General features: G+C 42.6%; 1 protein-coding gene across 6 annotated transcripts in view; it reads left to right on the top strand.

Annotated features, from left to right (window-relative positions):
• The window catches only part of LOC144685870 (myotilin-like), a 140,923-nt gene that overhangs the window by 109,198 nt on the left and 13,732 nt on the right, over positions 1-17,993 (top strand). For all 6 annotated transcript variants that reach the window (XM_078550856.1, XM_078550857.1, XM_078550855.1 and 3 more), the window contains 2 exons: positions 8,367-8,422; positions 17,459-17,594. In XM_078550856.1, coding sequence (XP_078406982.1) covers positions 8,367-8,422; positions 17,459-17,594 — 192 coding nt within the window. The remainder of the gene's footprint in view (positions 1-8,366; positions 8,423-17,458; positions 17,595-17,993) is intronic.

The raw sequence follows: 17,993 nt of genomic DNA, 5'->3' as shown, positions 1-17,993 counted from the left end.
CTCCGCCACCCGCACGTCAACCAGAAGATTCAGCCCACTGTCTTCAGTTCCCTAGCTAAATGATCTCACCTGCCATTTACTGTTTTCATGCTTCTAACTCTAATCCCTTTAAGTTAACATGGACCATCCTTTGAATTGTAATTACTTTCGGCTTTGTTTACCAGTTTCCCAAACCAGGTGCTTCCATTATCTTATATTTAAAACATCAATCCCAACATCAAGGTTTTGCTCCTAAAACATGTGAATCATCAAATTAGATGTATTCATAACACAATGCATTCAGGAGATCAAAGGATTTAAATGGCCTTTCCGCTGGGAATTCCCCTATTCTGCTTTATTATGGAGGAGGAAGCCAGATGTGAGGAACAGTGCATGAAGGTGGATGGATCTGGGGGGGGCAAGATCACATTCTGTGATGTTGTGGCTGATGACACCATTCTGCATCACAAACAATATTGCAGAGTTAAGGTACAAGTGACAAACATCACAAAATGGCAGATGGTGGAAAGGAACTTTGGAGTGCTGCAGGCTCATGTTAGGTTTCTGAAAAGGGGAAAGTCTTACAGTACACTCCCAATAAAGTGGAAAAGATTGTAGTGATGAGCTGCACACCACAATTTTACCTTGTGAGAAAGGCTTAGCAGATGCTTGGCAGACAAGAAGCCAGTGGAACCGAAAAGTCTCAAATGCATTGGAAGGACGGAATAACAACATTTGGGCAGGATCACTATGAGGGATGTGTGTAAGGTGACAATAAGATAAGGATGAGTGCCAGTGGTGGCTGGTCAGATGGGGGCATGAGGAGGTGCCTTGACAGAGAGTACTGAGGAGTACATGCAGGAAAAGGCTGGGAAATCAGAGTGAAGGGGTTGACATTTGAATGGCCTGCCTCTAGCACTGTTGATGTCACAGGGGTAGCAACACATAGCTGTAATAGGAAAAGGAAGAGAAAGGCTATGTAGTTCCAAAAAGAAAATTACTTTATGTTTAACATTCAGTTAAGTTGTCACTTTTTGGGCCAGGTTTTGGCTGAGGAAGCAGGATTTGGGAAGCGGGTTTGTCTCTGGCCAAAAACCCAACGCCAACAGGAATCAGACAAAGCTTCCAATTTTGGTGGAGGTGAGGGCTCAGTTGGTGAAGGATTGTGAGTGGTGGCTAATTAGTGGTCAAGGGAGCAGGAATAGAAGCAGGATACCAGGGAAGTGGCCACAATCTGCCTTGGCGGCCATTGATTTAACTGCCATGGTTTAAAAAATGAATGAAAAAAAAATGAAAGCATCTGAATCCTCAAATTGAGCGAGATAGACGGAGAGCTGGAACCCAGTATAGGGCAGGGCAATGTTGATGTTATTAAAATTTCATTGCTGTGGAATAGATTTTCTTCAAAGCTTTGGGCACTTTTTATAATCCATGCTGCCAATTGTCGTGTATTACATTGAGTAAGGATAACACATGCTCAGCTGTAGGCAGCCATTATTGAACTAACTTTATTTACACCTCTCCAACAGAAAGGGTAGCAGAGAAGGCAATATAACAAAATGCTCAGATCTTGCAATATAATACACTCCCTCCCTACCCCAAAAAACTTATACATTAAAATGTAAAATGATACATGTTTATAATTACCCAGAATACAGTATGACTTAAACCAGTCAACAATATCAACAGTATCTGAAATTTAACAGGTTGAATGTTTCTTTTTCCTGTAATCGCAAACAAAACATATATGACTGATGCTGCCAGAGTAATTTACACATTAAAAAATGCATTTCCTGAACACCAGTATGTCTTTAACAAAAATATATTTTAACAAGAAATAATGAAAAGAACAATTTATTTCTTTTCCGTTCTTACATACTGTCAATTAACCTATCTGGCTTAATTCTCTTATTGTCTGGGTGTCTCCTTCCATTTCCATTAGCTTGACTCCGTTCTCTCAACATCTCTGACGGTGCCAAATCTAAACTTTGACTTTAACTACCAACTCCACTTCATGGTTGGGACTATGGCATTGATTGATTTGCCAATCAAAGACCCTGATACACTTTGCTCTATCAGTGAATTTTGTGATACCGAAAACTTTTGGTTTCTTTTTGACTTTCACTTTCTTCCTAACTTTCACTTTGGGCTGTAAGAGGGAGTTGGACTATAGGAGGTTTCTCATGCTCTCCCTTTGTCAGGTTTCCTCTTTCAAGCATACATCCAAATGACACCGACAGAGTCTCTCTCCAATCTTCACTAGATATATAAGTATATCTAGTCTCTCTACAAAAACTCCAAGAACATACTTCTCCTTATCGTCTTGATGGTTTTTCACCATGACCTTCCAACCAACACTGAACTCTCTAGGATTCGTGCTGCATATATCATGATTCATCTCCACTTTGTCTTGCTTTTCCCTTAGTTTGCTATTGTCATCAGGCTTAAGCAAACTAAACCTTGTCCTAGTTCATAAGGTGACTATTCTGTAAGAGAATAATCTTACAAAATTGTTTAGCCTTTGTCAAAGAGAAACATAGAGATTACTGCTTAGCTTGTCACCAAGCAAATATCACTGCAAAGACCTCTTCACAATCTGTACAATTCTTTCTGTAGCACCATTCAATGCTGGGTTATATAATGGTATTAGAGTGTGCTTGACTACATTCTTACTGAGAAATATTTCACTCTTCTGATAAAAATTGTGGACAATTATCTGACAACAATACCTCTGGAAATCCATAAATTGCAAACCAACTTCTCAAAAACCTTAATAGTTTTGGCACTTGTGGTATTGGGCATAAACCCATCATTTATCCACTTGCTTTAGCTATCGACCAAAACAAAGTACTATTTCCCTTCCACTTCAAAGAAATCAGCATGTTCTCATTCCCAAGATTTTCTTACATGAGCATAATCTGCTGCCTTGCAATATTTAATGGCTAATTTTATCATTTTGTCCTCCTTGTTCAAAGACTGCATTGTGCTTTTTTAGCACTTCCTCAATGAAAGATGTACTCTTACTAATCCCTGCTCTAAATAATTCAGCCTAGTTTTACTGCACCTTCTTAAGCCAATTTCTTTGTTCCCGACTACTACTACAGGTGGCAGGTAATAGGATATATTATCACTTTCCACTCTAACACTAAATTTGCCAAAACTGGAATACCGTTATTGGAATTATGAGTCAGTTTCACACCAGTTTTATGTAAGGGAATGTGACATAGCAATTTCTTGTATTCTCCTTCCGAACAGACACTGTTACAGCTGTATCAGTGATGAAAGCAAGTTATGAATTGCCGACTTTCATTTTTGAGGGCGCTTGAATTATATCTTCAACCCTTTTACCCTCATCTTCCATGTGCTGCTTTTCTTGTTCTCTGACTGAGCACAACTCTTGATCTTTCTGCTCGATAATATCAACTTCTGTTTCCACATCTATCACATGCACAATCAAGGATTTCCAGACTCATGGTCCAGCTTTAGATCTACCATGACCTAGACCTGGGGCATGGCTGCAACAGGGAGCTTTACCATGAACTGGAGCATTATTGTTTTCCTCCACTCCTGCATGATGTCAGGATATGACTGACTTTCCCACAGGCATAGCACCTTGACTGGAAATGGGGGAATTTAGATGGTTGGTGGCTACCATGGCATCTAAATTTCTGACTCTGAGACAGTGAACTTGGCTGCCTTGGCCTGGATCTCACTGAAATCTAGTGGTCCTCCTCTGCCAGGTGAAGCAAAGGACTCCCTTACAATTTGCAACCCTCCCTGCCATTTCCATAGCTATGGCCTCACCACAGACCTCCTTACATATCAGCTTATTGCCTTTCCTCAAAAGCTTGGCCTGAAGCTTATTGTTCGTTAAGCCTCCTGCAAATGTGTCTCTAAGGTCGATTTCTAAGTTCACGCCATAACCACAGTGAAGAGAGACATTTTTAAATTCAAGAATGTAATCTTCGACAGTCTCACGTGGCAACTGCTTCCTTTCATGGAATGCAACTCTCAGTGCAATCTCATTCTTAGTCATGCCGTAATATGAGTCCAGAATCTCATTACTTTCAGAATCGTCATTATTACTGGGATGTCACTGGCAACATTCATTAGATGCCACCTCAAAAGCATCCGGCCTCATCATGGTGAAGAAAACATTTACTTCATCCTCATCTCCTATTTTATTCACTTTCAGCCAAATGTAAACCTTTTGTTCATAATTACACCAGTCTGCTTTGTTAGGGCTGAATTCCTCCATTGTCCCCAAACTTGTCTTCAGTGCCATTTTTTTAAATTACTCACCATGCTAAGTCACTGTGTACCTGAACAGAATGTGTTCACGGAGCAGTCTTTCAAACTTCCTCAAAATCAACTTTAGGAGTTGCAAAAACGTTTCACAATGTTTTTCAGTCCATAATTTCTGAAAATAAATGTAAAAGAAAATTATATCCCGGCCTCATGTTCATCTTTCTGTTGTGTATTGAGTAGGACTAACCCATGCTCAACCACAAGCAGCCATTCTTGAACTAACCTTATTTACACCTCCCTAACAGAGAGGGCAGCAGAGAGGGCAATAAATGCTCAGATGTTGCAATATATCACAGTGACCCTGTTCCGCTGGCTGCAGCTTTTCAGCTTAATTCAGCCCCCAAAGGCCATCTGCCCCCGTGAAAGTTTTGGGACCTTAGAAGGCAAGCTCTTAAGGAGCTGCTTGATTATTTAAATGCACCCAATTAATGGTGCAGGTGACTTCACTTTCCTGTCCCCACTGCCCCCACAAAAATCAGCAGGGTTGGGAATGTTGGTGGGGCATTGTGACACATTGGTGCATGAATCACAGGTACAGCAAGTAATCAGGAAAGCTAACAGAACATTGTCATTTAATGCGAGTGGAATTGAATGCAAAAGTAGGGAGGTTATGCTTCAATAAAACATAGCACTAGTGAGACCATATCTGGAGTACTGTGTACAGTACTGGCCTCCTTATTTAAGGAAGGATGTAAGTGCTTTAGAAGCAGTTCAGAGAAGGTTTACTAAAGTAATACCTGGATTGGGTGGGTTTTCTTATGAGGAAGGATTTGACAGACTAAGCTTCTATCCACTGGAGTTTAGAAGAGTAAGAGGTGACTTGATTGAAACATATAAGATCCTGAGTGGTCTTGACAGGGTGGATGTGGAGAGGATGTTTCCTCTTGTGGGAGAATTTAGAACTAGGGGTCACAGTTTAAAAATAAAGGGTCGTTCATGTAAGACAGAGATGAGAAGAAAGTTTTTCTCTCAGAGGGTTGAGCCTTTGGAACTCTCTTGCTCAAGAGGTGGTGGAAGCAGAGTCTTTGAATATTTTTAAGGCAGAGCCAGATAGATCTTTGATAAGCAAGGGGGGTGAAAGGTTATTGGGGGTAGGCAGGAATGATGTGGAGTTGAGGTTACAATCAGATCAGCCATGATCTCATTGAATGGTGGAGCAGGCTCGAAGGACCAAGTGACCTACTCCTGCTCCTAATTCGTATGTTTGTATGTATGTTCGTATGACGTTGGTGCCTTTTGTTCCCCGCCTCTTTGCTGACCCAATTCAGGCATGAAGTTGAAGCCCTTATTGTCAATTCTTATACACCATAAACCTTTTTCAAAACTCCATTGTCCAGCATCCCTTCGGTTGACTGTCACCTGCCAAGTGGCTTCAGCCTTGAGGATAATGGTATGACCAGAATAGAAGATGAGCAATGGGTATCAGTGAGAAGGGTGCTTGTTGACTGTGGGAATGCTTGGTGCTGGGGGATGGGGCTGGGCAATAGTGGGTTCAGAATTGTGCCCAGCTGCACTGCCTCAGATTAATTGAAGAATGCTTGAATGGGTCTGTCTTGAGCATCAATGGCAGCTAAATGAGTGGCTGCAGACACCTTGACCACATAAGGCTTCTCCTCCTGATACTACTCCTCCTGTTGCTCCTCCACTTCCTCTTTCTGCAGCTTCAGTCCTCTCTGCTCTGCTATGTTGTACATGGAACAGCACACCACCATCATCCTGCACAGCCTTTTTGGTGAATACTGAAAGCTGCCCCTAGATCTGGCCAGGCACCTTCATCACATCTTCAACATCCTGATGGCTTGCTCAATGAATGCTCTTGTATCCCTGTGGCCTCTGTTATCCCTTTCCTGTGGATCAGTGGTGGGGCTTCTTAAGAATGTCATCCGTTACATCCTTAGAGCCCTCGTCTCCAAGGAGCCAACTTCTGACTCTGCTTATGGGTGTAAATATTTGAGGGAAACTTAGCCGGCGCAGAATGGAGGCATAATGGTAGCTGCCCGGGTTATCCAGATTCTGCACACATATGCATAATAATTTTTCAGTAATTACATACCAGATGAACACTAATGGAGTGAAACCCCTTTCGATTGATGAATACTGCTGTTTAATCGACCACGTGTGTACAGACAATGTCTCCCTGTATCTGTGGGAATCCAGTTAGACCAGCCGATTCAAGAGCTCTCTCATTCTGACTGACCTCATCAGTAACAAAATGGATGCAAGTGGCAACTGTTACTTGGTAGGTGCACTTGTATGCAGCAGATTGTGAGATGCTACAGATGTTACCAACAGATCCCTGGAAGGAGCCGGAGGTGAAGAAATTCAGAGCTGTGGTGACTTTGGCAGCAACTGGCAATTCATGCCCACCTCGTCCACTTGGCAGGAAGTCTTCTTCCAGGAGGCTGCAAATGTCAGCAATGAACTGATGTAAGAGTCGGAGCCTCCTGAGGTGCTCAGTCCTATTCAGAAAGATGATCCTCTGCCTGTTGTGGAGGTGCTCACCTCCTGTGAGCTGAAGCTCTGTTTCCATCCCCTGTGGCCTGTGGAGTGGCAGCTAGTTGAGGTGAAGGCTGGAGCTGATCGTGTTCCTGCTGCTCCTGGTGTTGCTGATGTTGTTCCTCATCAGAGGTCTAAGGTAGAGCTGCATAAGCTGCTCCCATGCCCATCTACAGCTGACAGCATGGAAGTCTCAAAACACTCCAAAGTCACAGAAATGACTTTCCGATGACACTCTCAGGACAAGTCCTGTGAGCAAAAGCCTTCCACCGAGAAAAAGTAGCAGCTGTCATATCTCTATATTTAAAGGCTTTCCAGCCTGTCAATTGTACAGTCCCGTCAATTCCCATGCCCTCTCAGCTAGTTCAATCTAGCAAGTTTCCAGAAGCCTGGGAAACTTATGCACTGGCCATTAAAGTCAGAATCCATGGTTAAAGATGGTTAACTGGCTTTTAGTTAATAGCTGTCCTAGTGGTATTTCCCGCAATCTCATGAACACGCTGCAGTTAAATACAGAATCAGCTGGTTCCTGTCGGCTTCCTGGCATTCTTTAATGTTTTAACCACCCGCACACAGTGACACCCACCCACCCTTACAGGTTGAAGCTCCCCCAATACAATGGGTAATATTGAACTTCTGTGGGTGGAAAGCTGATGGGGCAGTTAGTGTGTTTGTTGCAGAACCCACCCATCAGTGAACATTCCTGCAATTGCCTCATGGTTGACTGCTAGCTTTTCTTTGCTAGAGAACTGTAAAATAAAACATTTTGACAGGAAGAACCAGGAGAGGCAATATAAAATAAAGGGTACAATTCTAAAAAAGAAAAGGTTAGCCAGGATGATTCCAGCGACAAGGGACTTCAGCTACGTGAATAGATTGGAGAAGCTAGGATTGTTCTCTCTTAGAGAAGAGAAGGCCGAGAGGAGATTTGATAGTGGTATTCAAAGTCATGAGGGATATGGACAAAGTAGATAGAGAGAAACTGTTTCCCTTGGCTAAAAGTCGAGAACCAGAGGACATGATTTAAAGTGATTGGGGAAAGAATCAAAGGCTACATGTGGAAAAGCTTGTTTTATGCAGTGAATGATTACAATTTGGAATGCACGACAGGAAAGGGTAGTGAAGGGAGATTTAATGACGGTTTTCAGAAGGGAACTGAATAAGCATCTGAAGGGGAAAAATTGCGGGGATATGGGGAAAGGAAGGTAGAATGGGACTAGCTGAATTGTTCTTGCTGAGAACTGGCATGAGCTTGATGGACGAATGGCCTCCTTCTGCTATAACCATTCTATGACTCTATGGTACTATTAAGGTTTGTAAGAGTTTAATTCACAACCTTCCATGTGATGAATATCAATAAAAAGAAAAAAAGAAAGACTTACATTTATGCAGCGTCTTTCACAACCTCAGCACATCCCTTAATAGCCAATGAAGCACTTTTTGAAGTATGGTCATTGTTTTAAGGTAGGAAAATGGTTTAAAGGTTTTTTTCTGTTTCAGAACTATCTTCTAAATTCTGCTTGTGGTATAAAGAAAAGATTCAAATAAAATCTCATAAAAGTATTTAATTGCTTTTATTTCAGCAACAAAACACTTCAGATAGCCAAAGATGGCGGGCGTGCCAATCACCAGCAGAAAGGTAAAGCCACAATCTTTTCCCATTGAGAATTTCATTTTCCAATGTTATTGCTTAAACTGAAACTTGGCACAGGACCATCAACCTTTTGCAGTCTGTATTTTTTGAAGAATCAAAGATAATTTGAGCTTGAAGGGGTGAATTCTACGAAGTCAATAATTCTACTAAGTACAGAAGAATTGTATGGTTATTCGTTTCTCTTAGTTATCCTGGTAACCTTATTTTATGCTTTAAAACTGCTGATTAGAGACTGGAATTATTGAACTTATCTTTGTGTGGAAATAATGTAGCAGACAATTCATTTTGGTAAAGGTTTATGTAGTACATTGCAAGATCTGAGCATTTTGTTATATTGCCCTCTCTGCTGCCCTCTCTGTTAGGGAGGTGTAAATAAAGTTAGTTCAATAATGGCTGCCTGCAGTTGAGTATGTGTTAATCTAAAGCAGTGCAATACACAACAGAAATATGGCAATAAGGCTGGGATGGAGTTCTTCTTTACACTTCATTTGAGCAATTAAGGACTGAAAAACATCGTGACACTGTTTTTGGAACTTCTGGAGTTGATTTTGAGCAGGTTGAACAGTTTGAAATATTGCTAAGTGTGCACATTGTATTCAGGTAAACAGTGAGTCAGCACGGTACATAATTTAAAAATGGCACTGAAAGCATATTTGGGGACAATGAGGGAATTCAATCCTAAGAAAGAGGATTGATTAGTGTAATTATGAACAAGGATTACAAATTTGGCTGAAAGTGAATGAAATAGGTAATGAGGATAAAGTAAATGTTCTTCTCATCATGATGGGGCCAGATGCTTTTGAGGTGGTGTTTACTCAATGTTTCTCGTGACATTCCAGTACTATGGACTTTTCTGTAATTAATGAGATTCTGGATTCATATTATGGCAGGGCTAAGAATGAGATTACACTGAGAGTTGCATTCCATGAAAAGAAGCAGTTGCCCAAGTGAGATTATTGCAGATTACATACTCGAATTAAAGAAACTCTCTCCTCATTGTGGGTATGGTGTGAACATAAAGTCAACCTTAGAGACATCTCTGTGGGTGGCCTAACCAACATTAAGTTTCAGGCTAAGCTTTTGAGCAAAGGCAATAAGCTGATGTGGAAGGAGGCCTGTGATTGAGGCCACGGCCATGGAAGTGGCAGAAAGAGATAGTAGCAAATTGCACGTCAGTTCTTTTTTTGAGCTGGCAAGGGAGGTCCATCAGATTTCAATGAGATCCAGGCCATGGCAGCCAAGTTCACTGTCTCAGAGTCAGAAATGTCGGTGCTACCATTACCATCATAGCCACCAACCACCTCAATGCCCTCATTTCCAGTCAAGGGGCTATCTATGCCTGTGGGAAAGTCAGTCATATCCAGGTGTCATGCAGGAGTAGAGGAAAACAGTCACGTTCCAGGTCATGGTAAAGCTCCACAGGTCATGCCCAAGGTCAAGGTCATGGTAGATCTAAAGCTAGTTCACGAGTCTGAAAATCCTCAGATGTGCATGTGATAGATGTGGAAACAGAAGTTGATATTATCGAGCAGGATGATCAAGAGTTGTACTCAGTCAGACAACAAGTAAAGCAGCACATGGAGGATGAGAGTAAAAGGGTTGAAGATATAATTCCAGTGCACACAATAAAAATGAAAGTCGGAGAATCACAACTTGCTTTCACCATTGCTACAGCTGCAGTGATTTCTGCTATCTTGGAAGGGCAGTGTGGGAGGGTTCTGGTGTGAAATTGACTCATTATTCCAATAACAGTATTCTAGTGTTAGAATAGAATATGAGAATACATCTTAGTACTTGCTGTTGGTGGTAGTAGTAGGAAACAAAGTCTCCCTGATGGAAAGAAGTTGACTTAAGAAGATAAACTGGGCCGTTATTTACAGTAAGGATCAGTATTGTATGTCTATTTTTTATTTATTCATGGGATGTGGGCATCACTGGCTGGCCAGCATTTATTGCCCATCCCTAATTGCCCTTGAGAAGGTAATGGTGAGTTGTCTTCTTGAACTGCTGCGGTCCATGTGGTGTAGGCACACCCACAGTGCTGTTGGGGTGAGAATTCCAGGATTTTGACCCAGCGACAGCGAAGGAACGACTATATTTCCAAGGCAGGATGGTGAGTGACCTGGAGGGGAACTTCCAGGTGGTGATGTTCCTATGTGTCTGCTACTCTTGTCCTTCTGGATGCTAGAGGTCATGGGTTTGGAAAGTGCTGTCTAAGGAGCCTTGGTGAGTTCCTGCAGTGCATCTTGTAGATGGTACACACTGCTGCTATTGTGCATCGGTGGTGGAGGAAGTGAATGTTTGTGGATGGAATGTCAATCAAGCGGGCTGCTTTGTCCTGGGTGGTGTCAAGCTTCTTGAGTGTTGTTGGAGCTGCATTCATCCAGGCAAGTGGAGAGTATTCCATCACATTCCTGACTTGTGCCTTGTAGATAGTGGACCGGTTTTGGGGAGTCAGGAGGTGAGTTACTCACTGCAGGATTCCTAGCCTTTGACCTGCTCTTGTAGCCGCACTATTTATATAGCTAGTCCAGTTAATTTTCTGGTCAATGGTAACCCCTCAGGGTGTTGATAGTGGGGGATTCAGCAATGGTAATGCCATTGCCTGGCACTTGTATGGCGCGAATGTCAGCCCACTTGCCACTTGTAAGCCCAAGTCTGGATATTGTCCAGATCTTGCTGCATTTGGACATGAGCTGCTTCTGTATATGAGGAGTCATGAATGGTGCTGAACTTTGTGCAATCATCAGCAAACAGCCCAAATTCTGACCTTATGATGGAAGCAAAGTCATTGATGAAGCAGCTGAAGATGGTTGGGCCTAGGACACTACCCTGAGGAACTCCTGCAGTGATGTCCTGGAACTGAGATGATTGACCTCCAACAACCACAACCATCTTCCTTTGTGCTAGGTATGACTCCAACCAGCGGGGAGTTTTCCCCCTGATTCCCATTGACTCCAGTTTTGCTAGGACTCCTTGATGCCACACTCTGTCAAATGCTGCCTTGATGTTAAGGGCAGTTACTCCCACCTCACCTCTGGAGTTCAGCTCTTGAACCAAGGCTGTAATGAGCTCAGGAGCGGAGTGGCCCTGGCGGAACCCAAACTGAGCAACAGTGAGCAGGTAATTGCTAAGCAAGTGCCCCTTGTTAGCACGGTTGATGACCCCTTCCATCATAGACTGAAGGGTAATTGGCCGGGTTGGATTTGTCCTGCTTTTTGTGTACAGGACATATCTGGGCAATTTTCCACATTGCTGAGTAGATGCCAGTGTTGTAGCTGCTCTTGGCTAGGGGCCAGCAAGTCCTGGAGGACAAGTCTTCAGTACTATTGTTGGAATATTGTCAGAGCCCATAGCCTTTGCAGGATCCAGTGCCTTCACCCGTTTCTTGATTTCACATGGAGTGAATCGAATTGGTTGAAGACTGGCATCTGAGATGCTGGGAACGTTCAGAGGAGGCCACAATGGATCATCCGCTTGGCACTTCTGGCTGAAGATTGTTGCAAATGTTTCAGCCCTATCTTTTGCACTGATGTGCTGGGCTCCTCCATCATTGAGGCTGGGGATATTTGTGGAGTCTCCTCCTCCAGTGAGTCGTTTAATTGTTCACCATCATTCATGACTGGATGTGGCAAGACTGCAGAGATTAAATCTGATTTGTTGGTTGTAGAATTGTTTAACTCTATCACTTACTACTTATGCTTCACCAGGTTGACACCTCATTTTTAGATATGCCTGGTGCTGCTCCTGGCATGCCCTCCTGCACTCCTCATTGAACAAGGGTTGACTTGGCGGTGATGGTAGAGTGGGGGATATGCTGGGCCATGAGGCTACAGATTGTGGTTGAGTACAATTCTGCTGCTGCTGATGGCCCATAGCACCTCATGGTTGCCCAGTTTTGAGTTGCTAGATCTGTTCGAAATCTAAGCCATTTAGCATGGTGGGAGTGCCACACAGTATGATGGAGGATATCCTCAATGTGAAGATGGGACTTCATCTCCACAAGGACTGTAGGGTGGTCACTCCCACCAATACTGTCATGGACAGATGCATTTGCAGCAGGCTGGTTGGTGAGGGTGAGATCAAGTATGTTTTTCCCTCTTGCTGGCTCCCTCACCACCTGCTGCAGACCCAGTCTAACAGCTATGTCCTTTAGAACTCAGCCAGCTCAGTCTGTGGTGGTGCTTTCGAGCCACTCTTGGTGATGGACATTGAAGTCCCCCACCCAGAGTACATTCTGTGCCTTTGCCACCCTCAGTGCTTCCTGCAAGTGGCGGAGCACTGATTCATCAGCTGAGGGAGGATGGTACATGGTAATCAGCAGGAGGTTTCGTTGCCCATGTTTGACCTGATGCCATGAGACTTCATGGGGTCCAGCATCGATGTTGAGGACTCCCAGGGCAACTCCGTCCCACCTGTACACCACTGTGCCACCACCTCTGCTGGGTCTGTCCTGCTGGTGGGACAGGACATACCCAGGGATGGTGATGGTGGTGTCTAGGACATTATCTGTAAGGTATGTCTCCATGATTATGACTATGTCAGGCTGTTGTTTGACTAGTCTGTGAGACAGCGCTCCCAATTTTAGCACTAGCCCCCAGATGTTAGCAAGGAGGATTCTGCAGGGCCGAGTTTGCCATTGTCATTTCCGCTGCCTAGGTCAATGCCGGGTGTTCCGTCCAGTTCCATTCCTTTTAGTCTTTGTAGTGGTGTGATACAACTGAGTGGCTTGCTGGGGCAATTTCAGAGGACATTTAAGAATCAACCACATTGCTGTGGGCCTGAAGTCACATGTAGGCCAGACCAGGTAAGGGTGGCAGATTTCCTTCCCTAAAGGAAGGACATTAATGAACCAGATGGGTTTTTATGACAATTGGCAGTGGTTTCATGGTCACCATTGGACTTTTAATTTCAGATTTTTATTAAATTCAAATTTCACCATCTGCCGTGGTGGGATTTGAAGACAGGTCCACAGAGCATTACCCTGGGTCTCTGGATTACTAGTCAAGTAATAATACCACTGCCTTGAGGAAGTGCTCAGAGAGCACAAAGTGTTCTTTGAACAAAAAGGACCAAATGATAAAATTAGCCATCAGTAGGATATTAAATATCATACGTCAGCAGATCCTGTTTATGCAGATGTACTTTCAAGATTTCCCATGAAGACTGATTCATCTAACACCACTTGTTAGTTACTTTACATACACAAATGGCATGCCAGTATCTGCCAGAGAATTTAGTGTAGAAACTCGCAAGGATGTGGTGCTCAATAAAGTACTCAGCTGTGTTATTATTGGCTGGTCTAAAGAGTGCGGTGGTGAAAAATTGCAGGAGTATTCCATACATAGAAATGAACTGAGTGTAGATCATTGTTATTAAGAGTCATTCTTCCACCAAGGTTTCGAGAGGGATTGTTAGAGGAACTTCATCAAGAGCACACAGGGATTGTTTGTATGAAAGCACCAGCAAGAAGCTATTTTTGGTATCCAAAGTTAGAAAGAGATATTGAAGAGTTAGTGTAAAGTTGTGAAGTGTGTATCAGAATGAGCAATGATCCAACCAATCTTCCTTTCATTCCAATGTCAAAAACAAGAAAACCATTGGGACAAGTACATGCCGATTTCTTTGAAGTGGAAGGGAAAGACTACCTTGCCTTGGTCAATAGCTATGTCATGTCATATTTGCTCTTTCCAAAGGCAGGTTTTGACTCATTGTCTGCTGATGCTTCATCCTGAATAATTTTCTTGGCAGTTTTTGTCAGTAATAGTTTGCCTTTGCCTTCCATTTTCAGGGTGTTGGCAAGGTGGCAGGTCCCAGGTCTATCTCAGCTAGAACGGGAATCCAAGCAGCATTGTTATTCTGAACCCCACGCTAGCCATCTAGCTTATTGAGCTAACCTGCTCCTTTTGATAGATATAGTAAGTGGATAAATGCTGAGTTTATGCCCAATACCACAAGTACCCACACTTTTGAGGTTTTGAGATGTTGGTTTGCAATTCGTGGGTTGCCAGAGATGTCAGATAATGGTCCAAAGTTTATGTTAGAAGAGTTTGAAATATTTCTCAGTAAGAATGTAGTCAAACACACTCTAATATAACTATGGGGAGAATTTTTTCCCCGTTGGGCAGGTCGGTCGGGAGCGGGCGTGGGCGGGCGCAGAGCCAATCACCACCCGTGATCAGTTGCGCACTGCCATTTTACGTGGGCTGGCCATACAGATCAATTAAGGCCAGCCCAGCATGACGCGCGCCCGTGGATGAGGTTTCATGAAAAATGCGAAGGCCACCTGGGCTCTTGGCCTGCCCGCCAACCTCATGGTCGGACAGGCAGCCCTGTCAATTAGGTTAATTAGTTTATTAATGGCCTTAACAAGCCTTTGACAGTTCGGCGGGCATGCAGCCAACTCTGGTGCGCGCCCACCGAATGAAAGATCGGAATGACACGCAGTGACATCGGGACGCACGCCTGATGTCACCATATGTTATTTTATGCGTCGGTGTGCGGGGCCCGCCTCCATACGCCAAACAGAAAATTCTGGCCCATATCACCCAGCATCGAATGGTGCTACGGAAAGAATTGAACAGATTGTGAAGAGGTCTTTGCAGTGATATTTGCTCGGTGACAAGTTAGGCAGTCAATTGATGTTTCTCTTCAAAACAGGTTAAACAATTTTCTGTTCTCTCACAAAGTAGCCCCACTGTGTACAACAGTTTGCTCAGCATATAGGTTAGTATTTAAACATGCTCCTTGACAAGTGTGAGTGGCAGGAGGGGGATTAATTCGAACAGCCCTGATTTCTCCTCTCAATACCAGTCCGTAAACAGAAAGGTGTTTTTGATTTCTGATTTCCCCTTTTTAAGTGATGGCCTGTTTTCCCCAACCCTTCAGTTTGGAGTGATCCAATCCAATGAATAACCCCACAGCAAACTCAAGATAAGGTGAAATAAGAGGGTGGTTTATTTTACACACACACAAAACACAGGAAGCGGTTTTGCAACATCCACCCCTTTTTGCACACACAATAATAAAAGGATAAGGGAAAGAGAGGGGTACAGGGCTGGACCAGGATAAAAATAAGAGTTATAGTTTTACATGAGTCCAGAGCCCAGAATCAAAAGTCCAATGGCATATTCCTTCAGAAGGTAGCAGGCTGACTCTCGTAGGGTGATCTGTCTTTCCCACTAGTGAGGGCTTCCCTAATGGGAGAAGCCACATAGAGATGAATTAGTCTTGAAGGCACAGATACAGAAGGTCCAATGTTCCAGTAGTTCACAGTATAGATTAGGGCCAGGCAATTTACCCGGTCAGAGCTCATTCTGCTGCTACCTGTTAGATGGTAAGATGGCAGACTGCTTGGGTTCAGTTCCATACGGCAATATTACAAGTTCTAGCAGCTTGACGAAGGTCAGGTCACGTACCTCCCATTTCATCTCCTGGGGTTTGAACAAAGGATGTATCTTCCCAAGTCTGGAGTCTTGAGGTGTTTAATAGAGGAGCCAGGGTACCTTTTGTCCTTTGCAGCCATACCGTCTCCGTTAGCCAGAGCTCTGCCTTAGAAATGTAAAGGGGGTTGGTTCATTTCTTTGGAATTTGATTGTCGGCAGTCACAGAGGACAGTAGTACCTCTTTAAAGATAACGAGGTCCCTGTTGCTTTCTGAAAATTAGAAATTCCTCCTTTTTCCTTCCTGTCTTCTGACTGGGACACAAGGTTTAGTTTGCTTATGCCTGATGACAATAACAAAGTAAGAGAAAAGCAAGACAAACTGAAGATGAGTCATGATACATGAGGCATGAAACTTGAAGATTCAGTACTGGTCAGAGGATCATAGTGAAAAATCATCGCGGTGATAAGAAGTATGTGATTGTAGTTGTTCTACAGAGGCTAGGTACATCCACGTATCTAGTGAAGATTGGAGAGTGACTCAATCAGTGTCGTACAGATCATTTGCTTGAAAGAGGAAATCTGACAGGGAGAACATGATAAGCTGCCTCTAGTCCAAATTGTTCCAATGGTCCCAAGTGAAAGTCAGAAAGAAAGTGATAGTCAAAAGGAAACTGAATGTTTGCCAGTATTACAGAATCCACTGGTAGAGCAAAGTGTGTCAGGGTCTTTGATGAAGATAAATCATCAATCAATGTCATAGTCATAACCATTAAATGGAGTTGGTAATCAAAGTCAAAGTTCAGGTTTGACACAGCGAGAGATGTTGAGAGAGTAGAGTCAAACTAATGGAAATGGAAAAAGATACGCAGACAATTAGATAAAAAAGCCAGATAGGTTAATTGACAGTATGTAGGAAGGAAGAAGAATAAAGTTGCACTTTTTATTATTTCTTATCAAAGGATGATATTTTTGTGAAACACATTCTGGTGCTAAGGGAAAAGTTTTCCTTTTTACATTTAAATTACTCTGGTAGGAGCAGTCATATATGTTTTCACTGTGATTGCAGTATAAACAAGTATGCAACCCAACCTGTTAAATTTTCAGGTATTGTTGATGTTGGTTTAGACATATATTCTTGGAACTTATGTACATGTACCATTTTACATTTTAATGTGTAAGCGTTTTTTTAGGTTGCAAGGGTGTGTAGTACATTGCAAGATCTGAGCATTTTGTTATGTTGGCCTCTCTGCTGCCCTCTCTATCTGGGAGGTGTAAATAAAGGTAGTTCAATAATGACTGCTGCAGTTGAACATTTGTTAATCTTATTCAGTGCAATACAAAACAGTTTATGCATAAGAATACAAGAAATGGAACATGATGTTTGGGAAAAATTGAAACAGAACTGGATGCTCAAATACTGCCATATAGGTACAATCTGCAGTGTACAAAATCATATGAAATACCAGGCGATGTAATCCTGCTGAAAAGCATTTCTTTATAAAAGATTGTTCTGAGATGTCCAATTCCATTTAAATGCATGGGATAATCCACATATACAACAAAGCTTGCAAAATAGCAGTAAAGAGTTCTTTTTAAGTAGAGTAGCCATAATGCAAAGAATTTAATCTTTCCATAGACAAAAGCTCGGCTCCAGAGAGTTTGAAAATGAGAACGCATCGATCCAAGAGAAGCTCTATCCACCTCGCTTTTTACAGAAACCAGATGAGAATATGGTAATTCAACAGTATGGGCTCTGCAGAATAGATTGCAAGGTATATAATCCCAGTTTAAAATACTTCCATTCCCCATGTTAAAATTACTGCAAAATGATATTTGTTTCTGGCAAACCTGTGTTTTTGTTGCATATTTATTGTGCAGTTAGTATGTAAATCTAGAACTGATAATTGTAGAATTGTTTGCCAAGAGTTAAAAAACTGATTAATAGTGGCCCCAATTTTCCTGTTTTAAACCAACTCCCTTAAATTGTGTCCTTTTACTCCAGCCCCAGGATTTTACAATGATATCTCTTTCAACATAATTTGGAGCTTAAACAAAAAAAAATTGCAGATACTGGACCTCTGGAACAAAAATAGAGTACGCTGGTAGCTCTCAACATGTCAGGCAGAATCTGTAGAGAAAACAGACGAGTTGATGTCCAGGTGTGGATCCTT

Source organism: Cetorhinus maximus, chromosome 10 (genome assembly GCF_964194155.1).
Source record: "Cetorhinus maximus chromosome 10, sCetMax3.hap1.1, whole genome shotgun sequence".
In the NCBI taxonomy this organism is placed as follows: Eukaryota; Metazoa; Chordata; class Chondrichthyes; order Lamniformes; family Cetorhinidae; genus Cetorhinus; species Cetorhinus maximus.
The sequence above is the reverse complement of the archived record's forward strand: the minus strand, read 5'-3'. Positions and strand labels throughout refer to the sequence as shown.